This window comes from Protobothrops mucrosquamatus, unplaced genomic scaffold, assembly GCF_001527695.2.
Source record: "Protobothrops mucrosquamatus isolate PMUCROS unplaced genomic scaffold, P.Mucros_1.0 scaffold3546, whole genome shotgun sequence".
Taxonomy (NCBI): Eukaryota; Metazoa; Chordata; class Lepidosauria; order Squamata; family Viperidae; genus Protobothrops; species Protobothrops mucrosquamatus.
The window spans coordinates 13,903-37,824 of record NW_015389513.1 but is presented as its reverse complement, the minus strand read 5'-3'; the positions used below and the strand labels follow the sequence as shown (position 1 = coordinate 37,824).

The 23,922-nt window shown below is 35.9% G+C and overlaps 1 protein-coding gene across 1 annotated transcript in view; it reads right to left on the bottom strand.

Annotated features, from left to right (window-relative positions):
• The window catches only part of SIPA1L1 (signal induced proliferation associated 1 like 1), a 56,768-nt gene that overhangs the window by 23,856 nt on the left and 8,990 nt on the right, over positions 1-23,922 (bottom strand). The window contains exons 5-11 of the mRNA XM_015827183.1: positions 22,153-22,256; positions 20,053-20,210; positions 16,404-16,977; positions 15,120-15,394; positions 13,303-13,584; positions 2,507-2,656; positions 709-827 (exon numbers count right to left, since the gene is read on the bottom strand). Coding sequence (XP_015682669.1) covers positions 709-827; positions 2,507-2,656; positions 13,303-13,584; positions 15,120-15,394; positions 16,404-16,977; positions 20,053-20,210; positions 22,153-22,256 — 1,662 coding nt within the window. The remainder of the gene's footprint in view (positions 1-708; positions 828-2,506; positions 2,657-13,302; positions 13,585-15,119; positions 15,395-16,403; positions 16,978-20,052; positions 20,211-22,152; positions 22,257-23,922) is intronic.

Below are 23,922 nucleotides of genomic sequence, written 5' to 3'. Positions count from 1 at the left end.
TGTATTGTTAACCCTGTGATTGGCTCTGGGAAGTGGGGGGGAGGGAGGAGGGAGGGTAAGGGTGGGTTTTGGGGAGGGGGGGAATTATATTGTAAAACTTTTATAAAATTTTCAATTAAAAAAAAAAAAAAGAACCAGGGCTATATGCTGAGAACTCCATACAACGACTCAACAATAAATATCAGCTGAATGCTGAGGATTTGTGTGGCTCAGGAAGTTTCTTTCAGTTAAAATCTTAACTAACGATATACTCATTAGTGGGAGAAAATATCTTGACTAAATACAGATTTCAGTTATACTTTACTGCATTTTTACATTTGTGCATTATCGTCAGCATATCAAACAATTATCTGAATACCCCTTTCTGTCAGAAAGGAGCACAATGAAAATTAAAATAAGCTGATGAACCAGATGCTATACTCGGAAAAAAGTACACAGGCTAAAACAAATAAACATTAATAAAGCCAAGTATGTCTATGGTACAACTTTCTGAGAAAGCACTCCAGGGACTGGGCTATTATGATGTATCTATTCCCCACAGGCATTTTATTTCTAATAAATAAGTGCCATCTAATATTGGATACATGTTACAATAATTCGTTCTGATTAATAAAAACAAAAAAGGTAAATACTTATTGCATAGGAATGGGTTGTCACAATCACCTTGGGGTACAAGAAATAGAAGATATGCAAGAAAGAAATACTCACCCATCTGATCAACAATACTATCCTCACTTCTCTGCCAACTCGGAGTGGATTTGCCACTGCCACTGGTATCTGTGTTCTGCCTATCAATGGAGGCAGGAGATCTTCTACTCATTCCAAATCTGTGTAAAGGAATCTCAATTATTCTATTGTGCACATGGGAAATACCATTCAAAGATGTTTTCCAAGTATTAGATTACAATCAGTTCAACCATTCCAAAATGGTTAGCTACAGTCAATTGTATCATTGATTTGCAAAAATCATATACTACCCTAAGGTTCATCATAGCTTCAGCAATAGTTACTAGACATTAGACAGAGGATGAAAGTTAGTTGATAGAAGTAGACTAAAGACAAAAATGACATTGAAGAATGTGTTGGTCAGATGAGCAGGGATTAAACAAGGTGTCTTGTTTAATCTTGATTACCTGAACAGACTTAGGAAAATAAGAATATCTTGATTACCTGAACAGACTTAGGAAAATAAGAATGCTATTCAACTCAACAATGGTCATGAGAGTCATAGGCTTTCCTGTTTCAGTAACAACAACCATTATTTCAGGTCAAATTGCCTTGGATCTGGAGGCTACATGCAACTATTGTGACTAGTAGCTATTGAGTCTTATCCTCAATTTGTCTTTTCATAAGAACATAAATTCCTAAGTTGAAATTGTTAGGAAAAGAAGGGGTTTTTTTGGGGGGTGTGTGTGATATCTCTGTTATCTTATCTCTCTTATTTTATTATCATTTAGCTTTAGAATCTATTATTGGGAGAGGGAAAACACTTCTTTTACCACTTCTTCCACACAATGCTATCTTGTCCTTACTATAACCATTTGTCCTAATCAAAAAGCCCCAGGATTGTAACCTTTTCTTATGAAGAAATTATTTTGAATTCTTAATTACTTGTGTTGGCTTTTTAAAGGATAACAAGATTTTTAAGACACTGAATATAATATTCAAGTACAAGGATACCATATAGTCGTACAGTAAAATTTTGATGCTGACAGGTTGTGAGAAACCTATTGATTCTGAATAATTATAGGTAGGAATTTAACTCTATAAGTCAAGAATATTATGACTTTTTTATCAGTCACAGTAGCTGTCACGTATGCTTGTGTTCCTATTTTTGTTAAGAGGCTACCATTCATAATTAATAAAACATTTTGTTATCCACTACACTTCTAATCTGCCTGGTAACACAATATGGGAACAAATGCTTTTGGTTTAAACTGGCTTCTTATATTCAGTTGCAGTCTCTGAGCTTAATCAAGAGTATGACAGATGCCAAGAATGAAGATATGTAACACTGCCAGTTATATCTGCAATATCTGAAGAGGGAGATGACAAGAAGATGAATGATTAAGTTATAGCATCCTGTTCAAAACAAATAGACAACTTGGGTAATTAAGCACACTGATATGATTGTCCAGAACATATCTTTTCTGTGTCAGTGTGAACACATTGAGCACAAGCAGTCAAACATTCTTAAGCAAAGTTTTAATGTGCAATGTTTTATTTAACTTTTCAGCACAGAACTGATATTATAGTTTTTCAAGATTCTACCTCAGATGTGGCAATACAAGAAACTGTTTATTCAAGACACCAGAATACTAGGCTTTAATTTTACCTATTTTGTTTGTGTTTGAGACACAAAGAAGTCATGACATTAGGAGCACTTGTTATATGACCAAGCATCCTTATTTTTTCCCTGTTCGGATTCTCAAACAAAGCCACCAAAGCTCACATTAAAAGAAGCATAAGCCCTAAGCATAAAGTCATAAACGCGTATGTGGCCTACCCTTCAGGCATAGATTTTTGCCTGTATGTCCCTCCACCAGAGCCAGTTTCACTTGAAGATGATAAATTGCTTGGAGAGTTACGACAATGCTGTGATCTTGCTAAGGCAATGGATGACACTGTCACATAGACATCAGAACCAGGAGATAACCTGTTCAATACAATTTCAAATTCTGCATTATTAAATAATCATCAAAAAGGTTAACATTTTACGTGAACTGCCACATCAGCAGCATCAATTCATCACAACAATAAAAATAAAACCAGCTGTAGAACAGTATCCACTTTCTTTTATAAATCTACCCCCTCTGAAGCTGACTGCAGGAACACAGGGGGAAAATGCTTCCAAGGATGGCAAAAAATAAACTTGATGAATTGCTTTTTGCATGCAAGAGTATGAAAACAGAACCTGTTTTAACCAAGTTTGAAAATAAACAAGTGATTTATAACAGTTTTAAAAAATGCGTTTTAATTGAGCTATTTCCAAAAAGGACATACAATATTGGCATTTTAAAGTGTATTTTATTATAAAGCTAAGAAATGTCTTAATAGTTACTAGATTATTTATTTATGTTATATCCGGTCTTTATATTTTTATAAACAACTCAAGGCAGTGAACATACCTAATATTCCTTCCACCTCTTATCCCCACAACAACAACACTGTGAGAAGAATTGGGCTGATGATAACTGGCCCAGCCAGATTTTATACCTAAGGCAGGACTAAAACTCAGTCTCTTGGTTTCTATGCTTGTGTCCTAGCCATTATATTCATTATATTTGTTAAACAAATATGTTAAAAAAAATTAAATGCATGTAATATAGCATAATCAATAGACTTATTTATACTCTGAGCATTCCTGAACTATCACCTCCTAAAAAAAACCCCACTTCTATTTTTGATTTGCACATTCAATTTATTTTATAAAAAGTAATAAAAGCAAAGCAAAGCAAACAAACAAAAAAAACCTTGAAAATTTTGCAACACTGAAGAAGTCTGACAAGCAAGCAAAATCTATGGCTAAATCTGTAATATAAACCATCTTTCTCCACATTCAATGAATATCCAGAAAAAAAATGTGCAGTACATAAAATATTTACATTCCTAAATTGTGTACTGCTGAGAATCTGTGAATATTTTAATTCAAATCAGTAAAAAGAGGGTGTACATTTTGGAGAGCTCCATGAAAGAGGCAGCAGAGTAATACATGACCCAAGTGTTAATTTCCCCTCATCACAAAGGCAGAGGTTCTGTTCTTTGGGTACATTATTTGATTTCATAAGCTAGGGAAATAATGCCTACAATCATCCAGCACAGATTAGAACCCTGCTTGGAAAGGGACATGCCAGATGTTGAAGTTGATTTTAGAAAAGGCCATGAAATACGAGACATTATTTCTGATGTACCCTAAATAATTGAAAAAGCCAAAGACTATTAAATATGTAGTTGACTGATTATATAGAAAGGCCTTTGATTGTGTTGATCGTATCAAGTTGCAGGATGTGCTTAGAAAAACGAGAATCCCAAAAACATCTCACTGTCCTCATGCAAAGCATATAAAAATCAGAAACTCAAAATTTGGATAGAACATGTTGAAACAGTATCTTCTGATTAGCAAAAACTATATACTGTATGTATTGAACATGAGCTGAGGGAAGCTACAGTAGATTAGAAGATGATGAATGTGGTTTTGAAACCGGAGGAAGAAACAGCAATAACCTGTGCTATGCTGATGATACCGTTCTGATACCTGAAAATGCAAATGATCTGGAAGTTCTTGTAATGAAAATCAAGGAGCAGTGAAAAAATGTAACCAAGATTAAATATGAAGATCAAACTAATGACAACAACCAGACTTAGAACTGGCCATGAAGATATTGAAGTAATAGGTACCTTCTGCCGTTTAGAATTGACTCTCAACAGTAAAAGAACCAGCAGTCAAGTAATACACTAGAGTAGCACTCGTTAGAATAACAAATACGATACTGGAAAAGATATTCAGATTATGTGATAAGCCTTAATCACAAAAGATCAGAATGGTACAAGCAATGGTTTCCCCTATGACAGGGGTAGGCAACCTTGGCTCTTTTATGACTCGTGGACTTCAACTCCCAGAATTCATGAGCCAGAAGTCCACGAGTCATAAAAGAGCCAAGGTTGTCTACCCCTGTCCTATGATGATCTATGGAAGTGAAAGTTGAAGCAGGATAGGAAGAATTTTCTTCCTTTTGAACTTTGGTGTTGGAGAAGACTCCTGAGAATACTATGGATAGCAGAAATATAAACAAATAGATCTCAAACAAATCACTTCAGAATTCCCACTAAATTACACCTTGGAAACATGATATGCAAAGACCTAAGTTTCTGGAAAAGTTTCTGGGAAAAGTAGAATGAAAGAGAAAAGGGTAGCCAGTTGCAAGGTGGATTGATTTAATTACAGTGATGAAAGGTACATCTTTGGCAAACCTGAAGTAGAAGGTAGAATAGAACGGAACGGAACAGAACATTATATTTGGCCAAATATGATCAGATACACAAGGAATATGTCTCCAGTGCAGAAGCTCTCAGTGTTCATGCAAAATAACAGAGTAATAATAATTTTGTATAATTTTGGTTACTGGAATCCTCATGGAAAAAATAGATATATCTAAGAGTTGACACTGACTTCATGGCACATGTTCATACAATCATCATCATATTATTTATTAAATATATTTCTGTACCACTTACTAATACAAAAATTATTACCATATAACGATAAAAAGAAATTATACTATATAAAACATTTATTTAAAAAGTCAGTGGTAGGAAAACAAAAATTACAAAATCATTCAAGGAATGCTCAACGTAAGTAAGAACACTTCAGTAGGTGCTGAAATAAATGGTGATATTTTTCATGTTCATTACTGGCATGTTGTCATTTTTCCCTTCTCCTGTTAATTGAAGTTCTACTCCATATCCTTGGTCTATATGGTACCATGCCTTTAATATTAAGTATCTCTTCGTCTCAGAAATTCTTAAGGCTCCTCTTCATGCACATTAAAATATAAGAAAGAAAATTTTCCATATCAGCATAAAAATAGCAGATAGATAGATGCAGGTAGAGAGAGAGAGAGAGGAGGGTGTGTGTATGTACTGGTATGTTTGTGTGTGTGTGTTAATTGTAGCAGGAAGGACCACCACTGGAGAGTACACATGAAGGATGAACACAGGTCACTAGTGTATATGCAGATAGAAGTTCAGTAACTGGATTAATTGGTTGATTGATTGATTGTACTTAATTTCTATTACCACCCTTCTCACAACAGTGGCTCATTGGGGGAGGGGATGCCGAGTACAAAGATTAAAACCAACACCTACAAACAATAATCCATGATACCCAGGATAAGCAACTCATCTCAATTATAAAACCAGATCGATAGCAGAATTTGCCTAACCTTCTGACCCAGTACAAGCAACAGTACGACATGTAACTGAGCCAATTACTTTGGCTACTGTATACATCAACAAAAATTGTCTCTTGCACCCATAACAACAGAAATATGGGGGATACATTATTGCAATAGTGTTCAAAGGCATTAGCAAATGTAATGCCTTATAGTATAAAAAAGTATCTCATAGCTTTATAGTGTTACTGTAAAAACTTACAACCAACCCATATACTTACCAGGGTCTCCAACCCCAGGCCACGGACTGGTACCAGGCTACACGGCTGGAGATAAGCAGCAGGTGAGCGAGTGAAACCGAAACTAACCCCCCCCCTCATTCCATGGAAAAATTGTATTCCACGAAACCGGTCCCTAGTGCCAAAAAGTTTGGGGACTGCTGCACTTTACCGCTGTCTTCTGGAATTCATGTTCAGGTTCACCTTCATACAGATTCATCCCTTTCTTAATCAGCTACATGATAAATTATATCACTAATGCTATTTGTTTAAATCAAATACAGCATATTAGAAAAAGATTGTATGGCAGATACTGTTTGATTAAAAAAAAGGTTAGAATTGACTTTGGCGTATGATCCCTATGATCAAAATGGTATAACATATTAGAATTCAAAACTTTGTAAAGATAATCAGATATGGATTATCTTTACAAATGGATTCGTAGCTGGCTGACCGGCCGTACTCAGAGTGTGGTCCTCAATGGAACCGCATCTACACGGAGGGAAGTGTGTAGTGGGGTGCCCCAGGGCTCTGTTCTGGGCTCAGTGCTCTTCAACATCTTCATCAATGGGAGTCCTAGTGGACAATCATTTAAATATGAGCCAGCAGTGTGCTGCAGCTGCCAAAAAAGCCAACACAGTGCTAGGCTGCATTAACAGAGGGATAGAATCAAGATCATGTGAAGTGTTAATACCACTTTACAATGCCTTTGTAAGGCCACACTTGGAATACTGCATCCAGTTTTGGTCACCACAATGTAAAAAAAGATGCTGAAACTCTAGAAAGAGTACAGAGAAGAGCAATAAAGATGATTAGGGGACTGGAGGCTAAAACATATAAGAAACGGTTGCTGGAATTGGCTATGTCTAGTTTAATGAAGAGAAGGACGAGGGGTTATATGATAGCAGTGTTATAGTATCTCAGGGGCGGCCACAAAGAAGAGGGAGTCGAGCTATTCTCCAAAGCGCCTGAAGGCAGGACAAGAAGCAACAGATGGAAACTAATCAAGGAGAGAAGCAACCTAGAACTAAGGAGAAATTTCCTGACAGTTAGAACAATTAATCAGTGGAACAACCTACCTCCAGAAGCGGTGAATGCTCCAAGAAGAGACTGTACAACCATTTGTCTGAAATGGTATAGGGTTTCCTGTCTGAGCAGGGGGTTGGACTAGAAGACTTCCAAGGTCCCTTCCAATTCTATTATTATTATCTTTTATTCATTAAACATGAACCTCAGTCAACTGAACATTCAAATTGACTGGTGCTGATGGTTGACCCGGGTTGCTACCAGCATCCTAGGTGTCAACCAGGTACCTTTATTATTTATTGTTGTTGTTGTTGTTGTTATATTATCATCATTATAATCATCATCATCATCATTATCATCGCAACAAAATCCTTTTAAGATTATCTTGGTTAAAGTTATTTAAAATGGTTCATTTTATTTTCTTCTAGCAAATTCTCTTAATGATTTTGTGGAAATCCCAATATGTAAGTTAGCCCTGATACAATACTGGGTGATTCTAGTAAGCAAATAGCCATTGTTAAATTAGCTAATGCAGACAGGAAAACTTAAAACTTTTTTTAAAAAAAGTGTTTAAATGCTACCTTAAATACAAAAAATAAATTGAGTGAATGCAACTGGCATCTCCAGAAGTTATGTACTGGGTAATTTTGTCCAAATCAGTACTTAAGCCTTGGATAAGTCACTGGAGATTTAGTCCCAAATATTTTCCTTGCAATACTAGCTGCAAAAGAATAAATTTTGACTGTGTGTTGAGACAAGGTTACAATTTCAGCAATTGTGAGATTCAATAATTGGAAATGAGTCAGTTTAGATCATTTCTCCATTTAAAAAAAAAAGTTTTTAAAAGGACAAATATAGTTATCTCCAAAATAAATTATTCTGCAATTCATGCTGACATTTTATAGCATATATTTCTTGCAAGCCGTCTCATTGGATTTCTTAAAATGTTTATATCTGTTGTTGCTTCTGGGTTGGCAGAATGCTTTTGTTCTCTACCTTTGCCTCCACTGTATAATATTGCTGATTTCCAACTATCTCCATGGTTGTTGAATTAAAATTACAAAATTAGCTGGCTAACAGTATGAGCAGAAGTGAGTTAACAAAGTATCAAACAATATTTCCAAAGGAGTAGACTATACATTTAGTGCTGTTATGGCATGTTTAGCTGGAAGCCACAAGGGTCGTGTTTTACTTGTACAGTATAACGAAACATAAATAATTACAGAATGTAAGGGGTTGGAATTCATGTAGTTGCAGGGATCTGCTACCATAGCATCCTCAAAAGTTGGCCATCCCGCCCATTTGAACATTTACAGCAAAAGAGAATTCACCACCTCCTAATGTGGATTTGTTTTTCTTGCAGATTTGCCCAGTTTGTGATCTAGCAAAACATCCAGATCCCTTTTGTGCATATTGCTGCCAGTACAGTTCCCCACTGTCCCTATATTCTATATTCAGTGTTTTGATTATTTTTTTCCTGCTTGAGTGTAGGGCTCTGCATCTGTCCTTGTTGAAATTCATCTTGCTGATTTATGCTTACTCTTATAGCTTAACATCCTCCTGAAATTTGATAATATCCTCCATTTTTGTGTAATCTACAAATATGAAAAAACATGACACTCATACTTTCTCCTATTTTGACATGGAGCCACAGATGTATACGGATTAGATATTATTGTTTAACCACCTCTATCCACCTAATGGTAGCATAGTTTAGTCCACATTTTGCCATCTTCTTTGCTAAAATCTTGGAGTGGTGTAGGGGGGAATGCTAACTAGTATTTTAAAATCAAGGTACCCTTTATCCACCATACCCTTTATCTGTATATCCACCATACCCTTTATCTGTAGTCAACTAAACTATCATTCTATTAAAAAGAGTAATCATGTTGATTTGGCAGGAATTATGCTTGATAAACCCATGCTTGCTCCTGCAAAGCAATGCATTGTTTTGGAAAAGCTCACAAATTGCTTAATAAAGCATTCCAAAATTTGGCTTGTTATTGACATTAAGATAATTGGCTTGTAGTTCTCTGGGTCCACTTTATTCCCCTTTCTGAAAATAAAAATAGCTTTGCCTTTTCTTCGATCCTCTGGCACTTGATCCAGATTCATGCTTTTTCAAAGATCACAACCAGTATAAAAGCTTTTCTTTACAGACTTGGGCCTTTCTCTCACATTCCTCCATTTCTCCACATGACTTTTTCTTATGTTTTGGAGGTTCCTTGCTCCCACTCTATCTCCAAAAATGCTTCCTGTTTCTAATTCAAGTAACTCTCATCTTTCTGGATAAGCTCAATGGGGCACTTTTGCCTTTACATCCTTCACCTTCCCTTTCAGGAGGGCAGTCAGACTGCATTTGTTACATAAATAGCTTATGTCATCATCAGAAAGAAAAACAAACATGGCATGTCTCTTACAGTTTACAAGAACAGTTTTCCTCTAGTATGTTCCTCTGATAAACAAAACAACAAAAAGAATTTCTTCACCCTTGAACTTCGCTATGAACTCCTGTTTGTTTATTCAGTGAATTCTTTGTATCTTATGTGTTCCCGAAGCTATCTCAACTAGACCACCAACAAACAACGCTCCAATCACACACTTCATTTATAAATGGTAAGATCTATATACCAGCAGAATAGTCAACCTATAGAATTCCCCATCTTTGGAATTTTTAAGAGGCTGGACAACCATTTCTCATGGTTTATGTAACTGCTTTTCCTGAATATGGTAGAAAATTGAATTAGACAATCCTTCCCAATCCACAATGTTATGTTTTTACACAATACAATAGCAGCAGTTATTAGCAGTGGCAATTATTTATTAGACTTTCCATCTTCTTGATTCTTGTTCTCTTTTCTGCCTCTTTCCTCTGCTCAGCTTACTCCCTGCCAAACTTCTGTTTACTTTTCCTGTTCATTCATTCATTCAGTAAACTGTGATTTCTTAAGGAAGTTACCTGATCAGAAAATGAAAGAAGATTAATCTCAGCAAGATTCATTCTTGACAAATACATACTGCCTATTGGTATTTGCTTCATTGCTTTCAAGATGTCTATAGGCCAATTTCTTGATATTATAGAATGTTCTCTGGCATTGATGTCAGACTGATTATTGTGCAATAGGGCGTCCCTACTGTAAAAAAGTTGTTTTGTTTCAAAACCAAAACACATAGTGATGCTTAAAAGTGGTTTCCCACTTTATGAATCCTTTTGAATGTTATTTCTGCATACAGTAAATACAATGTAAAGCACAATCTGTTCTCCACACAGATTCTGAAACTAAATAAAGAGAACTCAATTAAACCAATGAATTAAAAACACAATTCTTGTTTATTTAATTACTGAGGAAACTAATTCATATCTGGAAAACAGATGTTTTAGATCATGTTTATACAGAAATATTGAAAATTCAAAATGGTTCATAAACTTTTAAGTACCACCAAATTTCAGCTCAGAAGTACTGTCAAACAGTTCAGGATGAGCTATAATTTGGCAGCAGCATTTTGGTAGTTCCTGATTTCAGTCAAGATTAAATCCAGAGGTCTTACTGAGTGAATAGTGTAAGATTTGAGTTCTTAGTCCTCTGACTCACTGTACTTCACATGACCTGTGTGTTGGCCTGCTACCCAATCTTCCTGGAGCCTTTCTTTCTCTACCACTCCTTATGCTACAATGGGAGCAAAGGACATTGTTATATGTTAAGTAAAGGTAGAGAAAGGAAAGTCCTGGGAAGAATATGGGTTCATGAGATAAGAAGATGGATATGCAGCCTACAATTGAAGCTAAGGACCCTGGTGATGGCTATCCAACCAGCCCACATGCTCTTAATTTGCCAATTTTTAGCCATCGTTCACTATCATTTATTTAAGGTTTTGTTTTCCCTTTTGCCCTGTTCTTTAGATTTTTTGGTAGAATATTTGCTTATTAATGACCAAAAGTAGGAGTTGAGTTGGTATGTCTCTTCCCTGCTAACATTTTACCATCTCCAATGAACAGCGGATATACTGATTAGTTTATTTGGGTTTTCCTTTAATATATCTAACAAAATCCTTTTGGTTAATATCCTTCACAAACATAAGTTTATTTAAGCTTTTACTTTGGAGTCCTTGGTGCTCTCTGAGCTTTGTCATGTGCTGATTACATAACACCTTCTGTACTCGTTCCTTGACAGCATCTCTACTGTCTGGTTATCTGTTGGTACTCTTTTCTTGGTGATTGGGCATACTTCAGCTTTCCTATATTATGTAGTGTTTTTATTTTCAGTTCCTTACATATTCTGTAACTTCATATTCTATGTCTCACTAACCCCTATTTCCCCAAGATTTGAAATGTAGTGCACTGACAAAAACAAATGTCACTTTGGCAAACCTAAGCATTTTCTACTAGTACAAAGCATTATTGATTCCATTTTTCTTCAGTGCAGTCTATTCCTAACTAAGGATGCATTGTAGTGGGCATCATTCCCACATAATCACTTCGTTATGCTAAGTTAAATCAGTCAATCAACAAATTACAACTAACTATAAACTGCCAACATTTCTACTACATGTGAAAAACAAGTAAACAAACAATGGAGGAATAAGTGAACTATAATCTACTAGCCTATCAGAAAAAAAATTACCATGAAATATATTTGCTGTGATATCATTTGACCTAGATTTTTTAAAAAGTGATTATTTTCAATTCTAAGGTCTATTGTTTTAAAAAGAATGGTGGTTGGAGAGACAATCTGTCACATCAAAATGACTTCTACATGAGCCCGATTTTGCTGAATTTTGACACAACATATGACAGCCAATATATATATATAATTGTGTACCTCAATATCAAATGAATTGGACTTAACAATCATATTTTAGACAACCTTTCTAAAGGTTCAGTTCATAATATGTATGAAAAAATTTGTTGTTGTTAATTGCGAAGTCGTGTCCGACCCATCGCGACCCCATGGACAACGTTCCTCCAGGCCTTCCTGTCCTCTACCATCTTCTGGAGTCCATTTAAGTTCACGCCTACTGCTTCAGTGACTCCATCCAGCCACCTCATTCTCTGTTGTCCCCTTCTTCTATTGCCTTCAATCTTTCCCAGCATTAGGCCCTTCTCCAGTGAGTCCTTCCTTCTCATTAGGTGGCCAACAACTTTCAAAGTATACTTGCTTTATATTATGGCAATTTAAAAAAAAATGGAATGAATAAACATGTTCACTTTTTTTTACAAGTTAAACTAACTATAATAGAAGAAATGAAAAAACACACACTCCAGATTTTACAAACTTTCTTCAACTAAAAAAGTGAATTCTAGTAAGGTCCAAAATAAATGCTTTATGGGTGCTCAAGTAGATAACACAGTTTTATTGTCAGAGATTGGGCAAATGGATATGCCACACGTGAAGGTGAAGATACTCATAGTGGGCATGGGTAGGGAAGATGGGGGAAAGAAGGTCCTAGGAAGATCAAAGGTAAGCAGTATGTTAGTAATTACAATTTCTATAAAAAGTAACTGAGAATAAGTCAGAACCAGAACCAGAATTATTTAAAGAATACAAATGCAATTATTCACAGTTAATTTAATGCCTTTTTCAAAGATTCTGAATATATTTTTTTAAAAAATTGGTCTGCTTAAAAATGGAAGTGATAGCTTTGTGTCTGCTTCCTTTTAAGCACTACCAATTTAACACTCCCTTTATACAAGTAGTCCTCGACTTAAAACCATTTACTTAGTGACTGTTTAAAGTGAAAAAAGCTACAATCAATCCTTGCACTTACCACCATTGCAGAATCTTCAATTATCAAAACTTAGGCGCTTAGCAACCAGCATGTATTTACGAAGACTATGAGCCCCTTCCCAGCTTCCCAGTTTCCAAAAAGCAAAAGTCAATGGGGGAAGCCATTGCTTAATAACCGCATAATTAACTTAAGAACTCCAGCGATTTGTTTTAACAACCATGGCAAAAAGTTGTAAAATAGGGTGCAACTCACTTAACAACTTTAGCAAGAGAAATTCTGATCCCAATAAAGTAGTTGTTAATTGAGGACTACTTGTATTTTGGATTTAAAACTTCTGTTACTTGCACTGCAAAAAGAACACCCCCAAGTTAGAATCCTACCTTCTACTCTCCAGTGGACGGCCATCACTAGAAATACTGCGTGGAATGTTGGCGGCCCGATCCGGAGGAGGCATTTTTCCTTCACCTTTCCCTGAGGCAACCCTAGTGGTAATCGGACTTTGCATCTGGGATGGCATTTGCTGAACATGAGAGGCTTGTCCCTTGTTAGCATTTCTCTGCCACTTGTTGTTATTTCTGAATGGGAATTTGAACTCATATGGAACTCCACCATCATTCATTTTGTATTCCATTACTGGCATGCGATGAATTTCTGAAAAACTTCTGGAGGATTGAAAAGTAAGGTTAAACAAAGTATGTGTCGATTGATGACTCTTATATATAGACATGATAGACACATAGAGAACTGATAGATAAGACACATGGAGATAATGCAACCACAGCTGGGACCAGAATCTCAGTACTTGTGTGAAACGGCTGTTAAGCAAATTGTCACATGACTGTCCATGTGATTGCTTTACTCAATGATTGCAATCCTGGCACTTCCAGTTGCACATGTTAAGCAGTCACTGGCTGGGCGATGTTGTTAAGTGGACAGAGTCCAGATAAGAACCATGGGGCACTTCTATGGGGGTGGGGGAGACCCTTGGGGTCCATGCTGGCTCAGGAATTCTGGGAGTTGAAGTCCACGAGTTATACAAGAGCCAAGGTTGCCTACCCCTGGTTTAGGAGCTGCAAATCCTCCTTGCCAAAATCCAAGCAGGATTTTCAACCCCTGAGGGAGAGACATTTATGCATGGTCTATACCAGGCCTCCCAGGGTCTTCACTATATCTGAATACCCCCACGTGTCTTAACTTACTACACTGACTCTCCACTCAAGAACTGAAAATCCTTCCTGCCAAAATCCAAGCAGGTTTTTCATGCCCTGAGCAAAGAGACACTTGCTCCAGCCTGATCTGGGCCTTCCCCTCCCATCTGCTTGGATTTTGGCTCCCTCTCATCTCTAGGGGCTGGCTGAAAGAGCTGCCTACCAAAGGATGTCAGCTCCCATTCATGTGCAGAAGGGAACTCCTTCTCCGGGATGCAGACATGGGATGCAGACATTTAAATCATCAAGATTTAAACCGGAGCTCTCCTCTGTGCTTGGAAGGAAATGCCTTCAGCGGAGTGCAGGAACAACTCTTAGCTCTTTAGACCCACTCTTCCAAAGGAGGTCAGCTCCCTTTCATGTGCAGAAGGGACTGCCTTCAATGGGATAGAGTAATGTGCCTCCACCCTGTGTCTCTATCCTGCCAAAGGAGTTCTGTTTTCCTTGGCAGGAAGCTCTTTAAGCCAACACCCCAGAGATAGAGGGAATACTATGGGCAGGCAGCAGCAGCTTGTAATGTTCCCAGCCAGCATCCCTATTGGTTTTCTTGGAAAACTGATAGATTATAAATGGTGATCATATAATCGTGGGATGCTTGGCAACAAATTGTAAGTATGAACAGGTTGCCAATCCCCCAATTTTGATCATGGAACTGATGGGCGGGAGGGGATTTTTATGATGACTGGAAGTGCTTTATAAGCTATATAGCACCCTTTCTCAGTCTGTTGTAGCTTCAAATGGTTGTACCTTTAGATAGGATTCACAGACAAAGATAACAGATATATAGATAATAGACACATACTGTAATAATAGATAATAGACACATGGCTGCTTTCTAGGGCTGAGAGTGACTGGCAGAAGATCACTTCACTGGCTTTGTACCTAAAGTGGGACTAGAACTTACGGTCCCCTAGTTTCTAGCCTGATTCCTTAACAAACTGATTCTCTTTTAATCAGTGACAGATATTAATTCACTGGTTTCCAAATACCTTCGTGGAGTACAATCTTCATGAGGTGGGATAATGACAACCTTCACAGTAACTGAGGTTCTCAGGAGATCAATCATTTGCTCATGGCTTAGGGTAGCGACAGCCACAGTGCAAATTTCCACTAATCTGCTGCCTTGTCGTAATCCTGCTTGCCAAGCATAGCCATATGGTTCAACATCTGCCACAATTCCTTCATAGTTCACATGGAAGCCAAGCTGACCCAATCCATTCCGTCGTAAAGTCATTTCCACTGACTCACATCCCTTGGTCACGAGCTGAGAATTGGAAGACAGAGATGTGGAGATGTAATGGGAACAGTTTAGTACAATGAGCTGTATTCAGTAGGAGACACAAATAAATAGGCTAGATCTTTAAAACAGAGTGTGAAGCTGTCATTGCTTATTCATACAGCAATTATACTATATACCTCTGAGGAAGATAGCTGGATTACTACTGAGTAATAATCTCCAGCTTAGTTTGATCTTGTATAAATCACTAGCTATATTCCAATACTAGCTGAAAATTATGAATGCTATACAAACTTTAAACGTAGCAATTTATGAAACAATACCCACAGTAATAGAGGATTTGTAGACTAAGTCATTTACAAATTGGCAAAAGCCATTTAATTATTAAATCTTATATTGACTTGACATTCTTTATAATTCTGTTGGTAAGGAATTCTTTGTTTTCCTATTTTATGTCCTGTTCTTAAAAGATGGTCTTAATAATATTTTTGAATGCTGAAAAATATTAAGTCTTTTCTCATGGCATGGAAAATATTGTTTTGATTTAATAAATAACATTTCTGCAGCAAAAGTGTAAATACTATTATATTAAATACACTAGCCAGACCTTAATCTGGACAAAAAGTAGATGAATAAGCAACAAGGTGTTTTATTGCTCTGATTGGATAGAACAAAAGGATTTAAAAAATAATCTAACAAGTGGGTGGACCAATGCCAGGTACAAGAAATCAGCAACCAGGATAGAGTTCAAAAGTACTACAAGTTTATTTCATGCTACCTACACAAGAGTCTGATCTACTAATAATAAAGATGAATTAGCGCTAGATAAGAGTCAACGGACTTCAAAGGGAGTTGGATTTAGGTCTCTTACAGGGACATAGAGATTCCAGACTAATGATGTATTTGACCTCTGGTCATCTCCTATATCCATTTTATTTTGCTAGTTTATTGCTCAGATCCGAGAGAGAAATTAAAGCATTTCTATATGTATTTATGCTTGAGGAAGGAAGGTAAGGGGAAAATAAGGAATTCTAACCTCTAGTCTTTTGACAATCTCCTTGATATCTTCAGGGTTTCTGAAACTTTCCACAGAAACACATTCTCCTCTTTCATAGAAAATTTTGACACTTGTATCTGTTGAAGTCCACCCTATTACATCTCTGCAGGAACAATTGAATACAACACTTTTTGTATCTTGTTCAATTACAACAACAAATTCATTGGAAATGCCCAAAAGACATTCTATATCTACACCCTTGCTATAGTCTTTAGCATGGAGAATCCAGAGAACAGCGCCAGAACTATGGAGTTCTACTCCTGGATGAGGTTTAGATTTCTCCTTCTTCTTAGAAGCAAGTGAGATAAAAGGGAATTTGCCAGAAGGATCAATAGGTGTATTTGTCACATTCTTTTCTGCCAAATCTTTCAAGTATTCCTGACGGGTTCTAGTAGCCATAGCACGGAATTTTTCTGATTTATGAGCTGCATTCTCAGCATTGATCACTTTGGCCAGTAAGAAGTCCCTGAATACATTTGATTTAGGAAAGGTGATGCCTTTAGGAATTGGAGGTCCAAATGAGGGCACATCTCTTGATCGTGTCACAGCAACACTGAAAAATACATACAAATGTGATTTAAAACAATACGCAGAAACATTATACATTTCAACGTGCTATATATTTTTTTGTCTTTAGACAGTCCAGTTCCACAGAGAGGAGACTCTGTAACAACCGCAAGATGCCTCATGACATAAAAAATCAGTGATTAATTAGTCTGCTTTTTTTAAAATTTCTGCACTATACTGTATATCTATTTGAGTATTCTATATCAATTACTTTTGCATCATCATCATCATCATAATGTTGGAAGGGACCTTGAAGGTCATCTAGTCCAACCTCCTGCTCAAGCAGGAAACCCTATACATTTACATAAGATAAATATATTTATTGTCAATAGCATTTTACATACATCTTTATTCTTCTCCAAACCTCCAAACTATAAATTACATTTTTTCAAATGAAGTTACTTGGCAATAAAACATTTAAACATTAACAGTTTGCAAAATTCAATTTTTTATTTGCTCTCTGCAATATATGTTTGTTAACACCCACCTCCACATGTCCTGAAAACATAAAAGAAATACCTTGAATTGCTCAAATTTTTAACTATTCCCTCCCAGAGTTACAAAGAAACAAGCACTTGCTGCTTAGCCAGGAGATTATTTTTAAACACTTACTGGGAATGCTACTTCTATTGCTCCTTAACCAAAGAGAAAAGAAGCAGAAGAGTAATAGATGAATTTATTGGTGGAAGCGAGAATTATATGGAAACTGCAATAATGCAAACCATCTTTTTAAAAAAATGTAAAATAGTAGAACCACAATAGAACGTTAATGAATGTGAACCATTGCACTGGTTATTTAGCAGGATCCAATCTTTTTTTTTTTAACCAAACTTTTTACATTGGAATTTATGAAAATCTTATTGGCTTGAGTGACAACAGGTTTCCACTGCTCAGATTTTGTTTTAGCTCAAAGTGTCAATAGAAGAGTCCATGCCATACTCACTTCACCCTAGTATTTTGAGAATATGACAACATTGTTCAGCTGCTAATTACATCATAGTCTGTTGCTTTCCTTTCAAGCTCCCTGCTCCCCACCAGCCCAAAATGTGTACTGGTGGATGCCACTGGGCTCCTACTTATCCCAAACAACTGTACTAAAAAAAGGTCAACATTATCTCCATGGGTATTTTTTTTATTCTTATATTAGGGAGACACTTCAAAAATATTGTAAATGATATGGGTTCTGATTCTGGAAAGAGTACAGAGAAGAGCAACAAAGATGATTAGGGGACTGGAGGCTAGAACATATAAGGAACGGTTACTGGAATTGGGTATGTCTAGTTTAACGAAGAGAAGGACGAGGGGTGACATGATAGCAGTGTTCCAATATCTCAGGGGCTGCCACAAAGAAGAGGGAGTCAAGCTATTCTCCAAAGCACCTGAAGGCAGGACAAGAAGCAACGGATGGGAACTAACCAAAGAGAGAAGCAACCTAGAACTAAGGAGAAATTTCCTGACAGAACAATTAATCAGTGGAACAACCTGCCTCCAGAAGTGGTGAATGCTCCAACACTGGAAGTTTTTAAGAAGAGACTGGACAGCCATTTGTCCGAAATGATATAGGGTTTCCTGCCTGAGCAGGGGATTGGACTAGATGACCTCCAAAGTCCCTTCCAACTTTTTATTATTATTATTATTATTATTATTATTATTATTATTATTATTATTATTATTATTATTATTATTCTGGACAAAAAAGGGAAGGGAAGAATGGGAAGGCAGTAAGACTATGAAATGCGTCTATGAAGAAAGAATACTAATTATATTTACGAAGATTATAATGAGATCAGGGTGATGTAACATTATTGTTTAAGCCCTATCCCCCAAACAGATAATACAATCATAGTCTCTTCTTTCCATTTTAAGGGTCTTACCAATTTAAGTTTTCAAAACAACTGTTAATAACAGTTCATTGTTAATTATATATTTCTGAAATATTCTTTTTTGTACTACTATTTCTTTATGTAGAAACACATGGGGTTATTTAAGAAGAAGAACATATGAAACAAATAACCAATATTTATATTTCTAATACATTAGAGAGAAATATATCCTCAGAATTCTATTTCTCAATCACTAATGTTGAAAGGTTTAATTTATATGTCTTGGATATTTTCCAGGGGAAGCAAAATATAGCCATCTTTCAGAAATAGACATTCTGCTTACTAAATGAGCATTCAAAAGAAATTCCACTGCATATAAACATTGTGGGATAATCACTACAAATCTAGTATATAAAATACATTTGGTTTTCATTCTGCTCTGCAAAGCCACTATCTCTAGTTTCAAACTATTTAACTCACATATGATCATTTTTGATAGGAAAAATAGAAATACTAAACAGTTCTCAGATTTCCATTTACTTCTAATTGCATCTAAAATATTTTACTGAGAAGTAATAAAATAAATTAGAAAAAGCTCTGATCAAATATTGCAGCTTAATGCAAGTAGTCCTCAACTTACAGCCATTTGTCTTGCGACCATTCAAAGTTACGACAAAAAATGGCTTGTGATTGTTTTGCACACTTACGACCACTGCAGCATCCCCATGATCACATGATCAAAATTAGGGTGCTTGGAAACTGGCATGTATTTATTACAGTTGCACTGCCCTGCCAGCTACCGACAAGCAAAATCAATGGGGGAGGCCAGATTTCCTTAACAACTGCACGATTCACCTAACAATCACAGTGATCTGCTTAGCAACTGTGCCAAAAAAGGTCATAAAATGACACACAATTCACTTAGCAACTGCCTTGCTTAGGAATAAAAATTTGGAGCTCAATTGTAGTCAAGGATTGCCTGCAGTTATTTATCAAATTTGCCGATCTCACTATCTACATGATTCTAGGTCAGTGTTTCTCAACCTTGACAATTTTAAGGCATGTGGACTTCAACTCCCAGAATTCCACAGCCAGCAATGCTGGCTGTGGAATTCTGGGAGTTGAAGTCCACATGCCTTAAAATTGTCAAGGTTGAGAAACACTGTTCTAGGTGGTTAATAAAAGGTAAAAAGTTATCCTCTGTCATGCAAAACCATCATAAACACTGTAATAGTTACCTGTAACAAACGTTGTCAGTACAAGGATTGTGCACTCGGACAATGACAAAGACATGCTGAAAGTGAGAACGAATATTCTTTGGGCTGAATGATTCGGCTCCAGGTTCTTGGAAAACTATTGTCACAATATCATTCCCAATGTGTCGTTTTCTTAACAGCTTTGGTCATGAAGACAAGAAATCCATGAGAATTAAAAGCATTAATATTGTTATAGAATGTAATTGTTTGCATTAGTTCATGTTTTAAAATGTAAAAACGCCTGATGGTTTTTAAAAATTGTTCCTAAAATAAATAATGAAGAATTTATCAATATAAAATGTTAAAATAAATTAGTACTTGCAGTTTCCATAACAACCATTAAAGATCTACCTTAATGCAAAGAAATGTCTTTCCATGAGTAGATTTTGTTTCTAAAATTAAATTTACAATCATAAAAATTTTGTTATTATGTTTTTGTCTATTTACTTATTTATTCTAAATCTTTACAAAATGGTGACATTTTTAATCTAGGCAATACTTTTCAATATATTAAAATTATGATTTAATTTTGGCAGACTTATCAATTTAATTAATTTTCTTTGTGCTTTTCAATTCAGGTTATATTTTCAAAAATTATTTCTCAGGAGAAAAAACCCTCAAGTTTCTTATATTTACAACAAAAGATATGTTTGATTTAACATGAAATCCAAACTATTAGATATGAACAAAGTTAAACCATTACAAAACTTTTTCAAAATCCAGATATGTATCTGTAAAATATGCATTTTTCTCAATTCAGTCCAAATAATAATTAACAACATTTTAAGCATTTCAAAAATAATCCAAAGGAGAGCAGGGGAAGGTCAATTTTGTCAAGATGACAAGTGTGACCGGGCAAAAATGATTTCTTTGGCTAACTACTTTTCTGCAGTTAGAAAGTTCTTTCCACCCCTCAGAACTGTTGACAAAATAGTACTTCAATCCTAGAAAAAGTCTTCTTTTACATAAAATCTTCCATAAATCATGGTCCTAGCTCCTTAATACATGTTTATAGCTCACTACTATGCATAATCCATATTTTATAAAACTTATTTGCACTACTGTAAAACTATGCTTTATAAATTGTGTTTCTAAAATTATAAATTTTCTGGCTTTTGCTTTCAATTGTATAACATTTCACAAAATAGCCTCTTTGTCTCTTTCTCTCCATCTCCTTTTCTCTGCTAAAAATACAAACCTAACTTCGGTGTCGTATATACTGTCCTGTGACGTCTTTCATCTTTGTATACCTTAAACCTCGTATAGGACAGTCTCTAAAGTATTTATGACGGTACCTCTTAGTCGTATAGTAAGTATCAAAAAATACCACCTTGTCGTTATACTCGGGGTGGGACCGAGGTAGTCTATTTGTCAGACGTTTGTTTAATTTGATTCATATGCTGATTATTCTGAGGCCTAGCTTGGTAATACTTTGCCTTGCAAAGAGCAGTAGGTCCCACAAAAATATCCAATTACTAGTGCAGATATCTGCATGGAGAAGGTTGCTATTCTGTCAGTGCCATTGTTACTCTGAATATGCTCCAGGCCACATTTTATTCTTACAGTACAATGTCAGTAGTAAATATATTGGATTGATATGAACTTAAAAATCAAAATCAAATTCTAAATAGCATGAACATCCAACATGTCTGTAAATATGGTTTTCCAGAATGAGATAAAGTAACTTCAGCTTAGGTGATTGAAGTAAAGGAAAAAAAAATCTCCAAAACATCTACACTGGGGTAAAAAGTTCTACACACTCTTTCTTTTAATCCCCAAATTAGTTTTGTCCTATGGTGCCATTTTTGTTGCCCATTCAGATTTGCTTATTTATTTAGATATTTTAAAGAGATACACTAGTATAAATGAAACCTGTCTAATCAGTGATAAAAACTGAATGTACTGAAAACAGAAAAAAATAGTTTCCACCTCCTTTTCATGGCTTCATCACAGAATATGAGATACTATGAGATACAAGAGAACCCAATATTTGTTTCAGTTAGTCGAGTTGGGCAAAAGAGTAATTTAATGTAAAGTCTGAAATAAGCAATTAAATATTCTGATTATTCAACTAGTTCCTACCTGTTGTTTGTTGTTGGGTGTATATGGCAACATTGTAGAAACATGAAACATGATTTCATAGTCTTTATATGTTGTATAAAGAGAGTGGGTACCAGTTGAATCAGCTGCAAATAAATAATATAAAGAAAAGGTCTAATTTATTATTATTATAAATAACACAATCCACAAGATTGTGAAGATACATTTAACCAAGCACAAAATCCATGTAATGTTTATTCTAAAGCAAAATAAGAAATAGAAGTATTACTTATTTTTAATTTTATATATTTTAATATATTATGTTTTATACACGTTATAAATTCTAAGGGTTGCCAGAAAAACCAAAAAGATACTCAAAGGTGGATATGCTAGAAACCATATAACCATATAATGCAGAGGTTTTTGCAATACTTTTCTTACAATAAATATTGTATGCTTACCTATTATCATTATAAAATAGAACTAAACTAGTGTTATGTCTTTGCAGGTGTCATTTCAACATTAATCTTTTGTTCTGTATAATAAACTATTTTTTTAAAATTGAGATGATTTATTTAGATTTACTTCATCCTATCATTAGTGTTACAGATAAATTATCATATCTGTATGCCATAAATATCATAGGTAAATTCACATATTCAGTCCAGGTTTAGCAGGTTTTCTAAGTTGTCCTCTTTACAATAAAAGCTAGTAATGAGAATTTGATACTTCTTCTCAATGCATCTATGTTAATATTGTCTGGTATCCAGACTTTAAAAACTTTGACTACTGTCAGAAGCGAACCATACTTTCCATGACAAAGGGAAAGGAAACTAAAATTCCATCAATTGTATTTATGAAACAAAATATTGATAACTGGAAATAAATGCAAACTATAGATATAGTTTTATTTGGAGTGATTAATATGTTATCATTTTATAGCTATATATTCGCATTTATTTTATTAGATTTTTTTTTATTTTTAAGTATGGGTCAACATTTAAATTTAGTAATTTATCTAACAATGAGTATATGTCAAGAATATCTTGAGTGATATATTTGGTGAGATTTATGAAGTCATTTTAGGAAATACCTTCATGATTATCTCTTGAGAATTAGTTAACATATGAAAACCTCAAAATAGACCTTGCTTGGAAAATGAGATACAGGTAGTCCTTGATTTATACTCATTTGTTCAATGACTGTTTAAAATTATGGGGATGCTGAATGAAGGGATATACAACCAGTCCCCAAAGCTATAGCCATTGCAGCATCCCCATGAGCATATGACCAAAATTCAGGCACTTGGCAACCTGTCCACACTCACAACCACAGGATGCTTCAACTCTCCCACCCGTCCATCTCCCTGATTTTGCCCTTTTGGCACCCTGCACTCTATGGCCCCCTGCTGCCACAGTTTATCTTCATCATCTTCTTACTCACACTGCTGAACAAGCATGCCTGGCCTAGTCCTCAGTGAGACAGCTGCAAACCACACAAGGCTTTCTTCCCAGGGTTGCACATAGCGGTTTCCTTGCAAGGCCTAGGAAAGATGGTCTCTCTTGGCCAGCAGCTGCCTTGCGAAGGGCCAGGGTGGGCATCCTTGTAAGCAGCAGGAATAAGAACATGGTGAGGGGGCAGAGCGCAGGACAGCAGGGACCATGGAATACAGGGTGGTGATGGTGAGTGTGGCTGGGACTAGGCTGGAGTACCTGATGTTTCCTGAGTTGGCTCCAGCATTGTGCTAGGGCAGTGGTGGCGAACCTATGGCACGCGTGCCAGAGGCAGCACTCGAAGCCCTCTCTGTGGGCA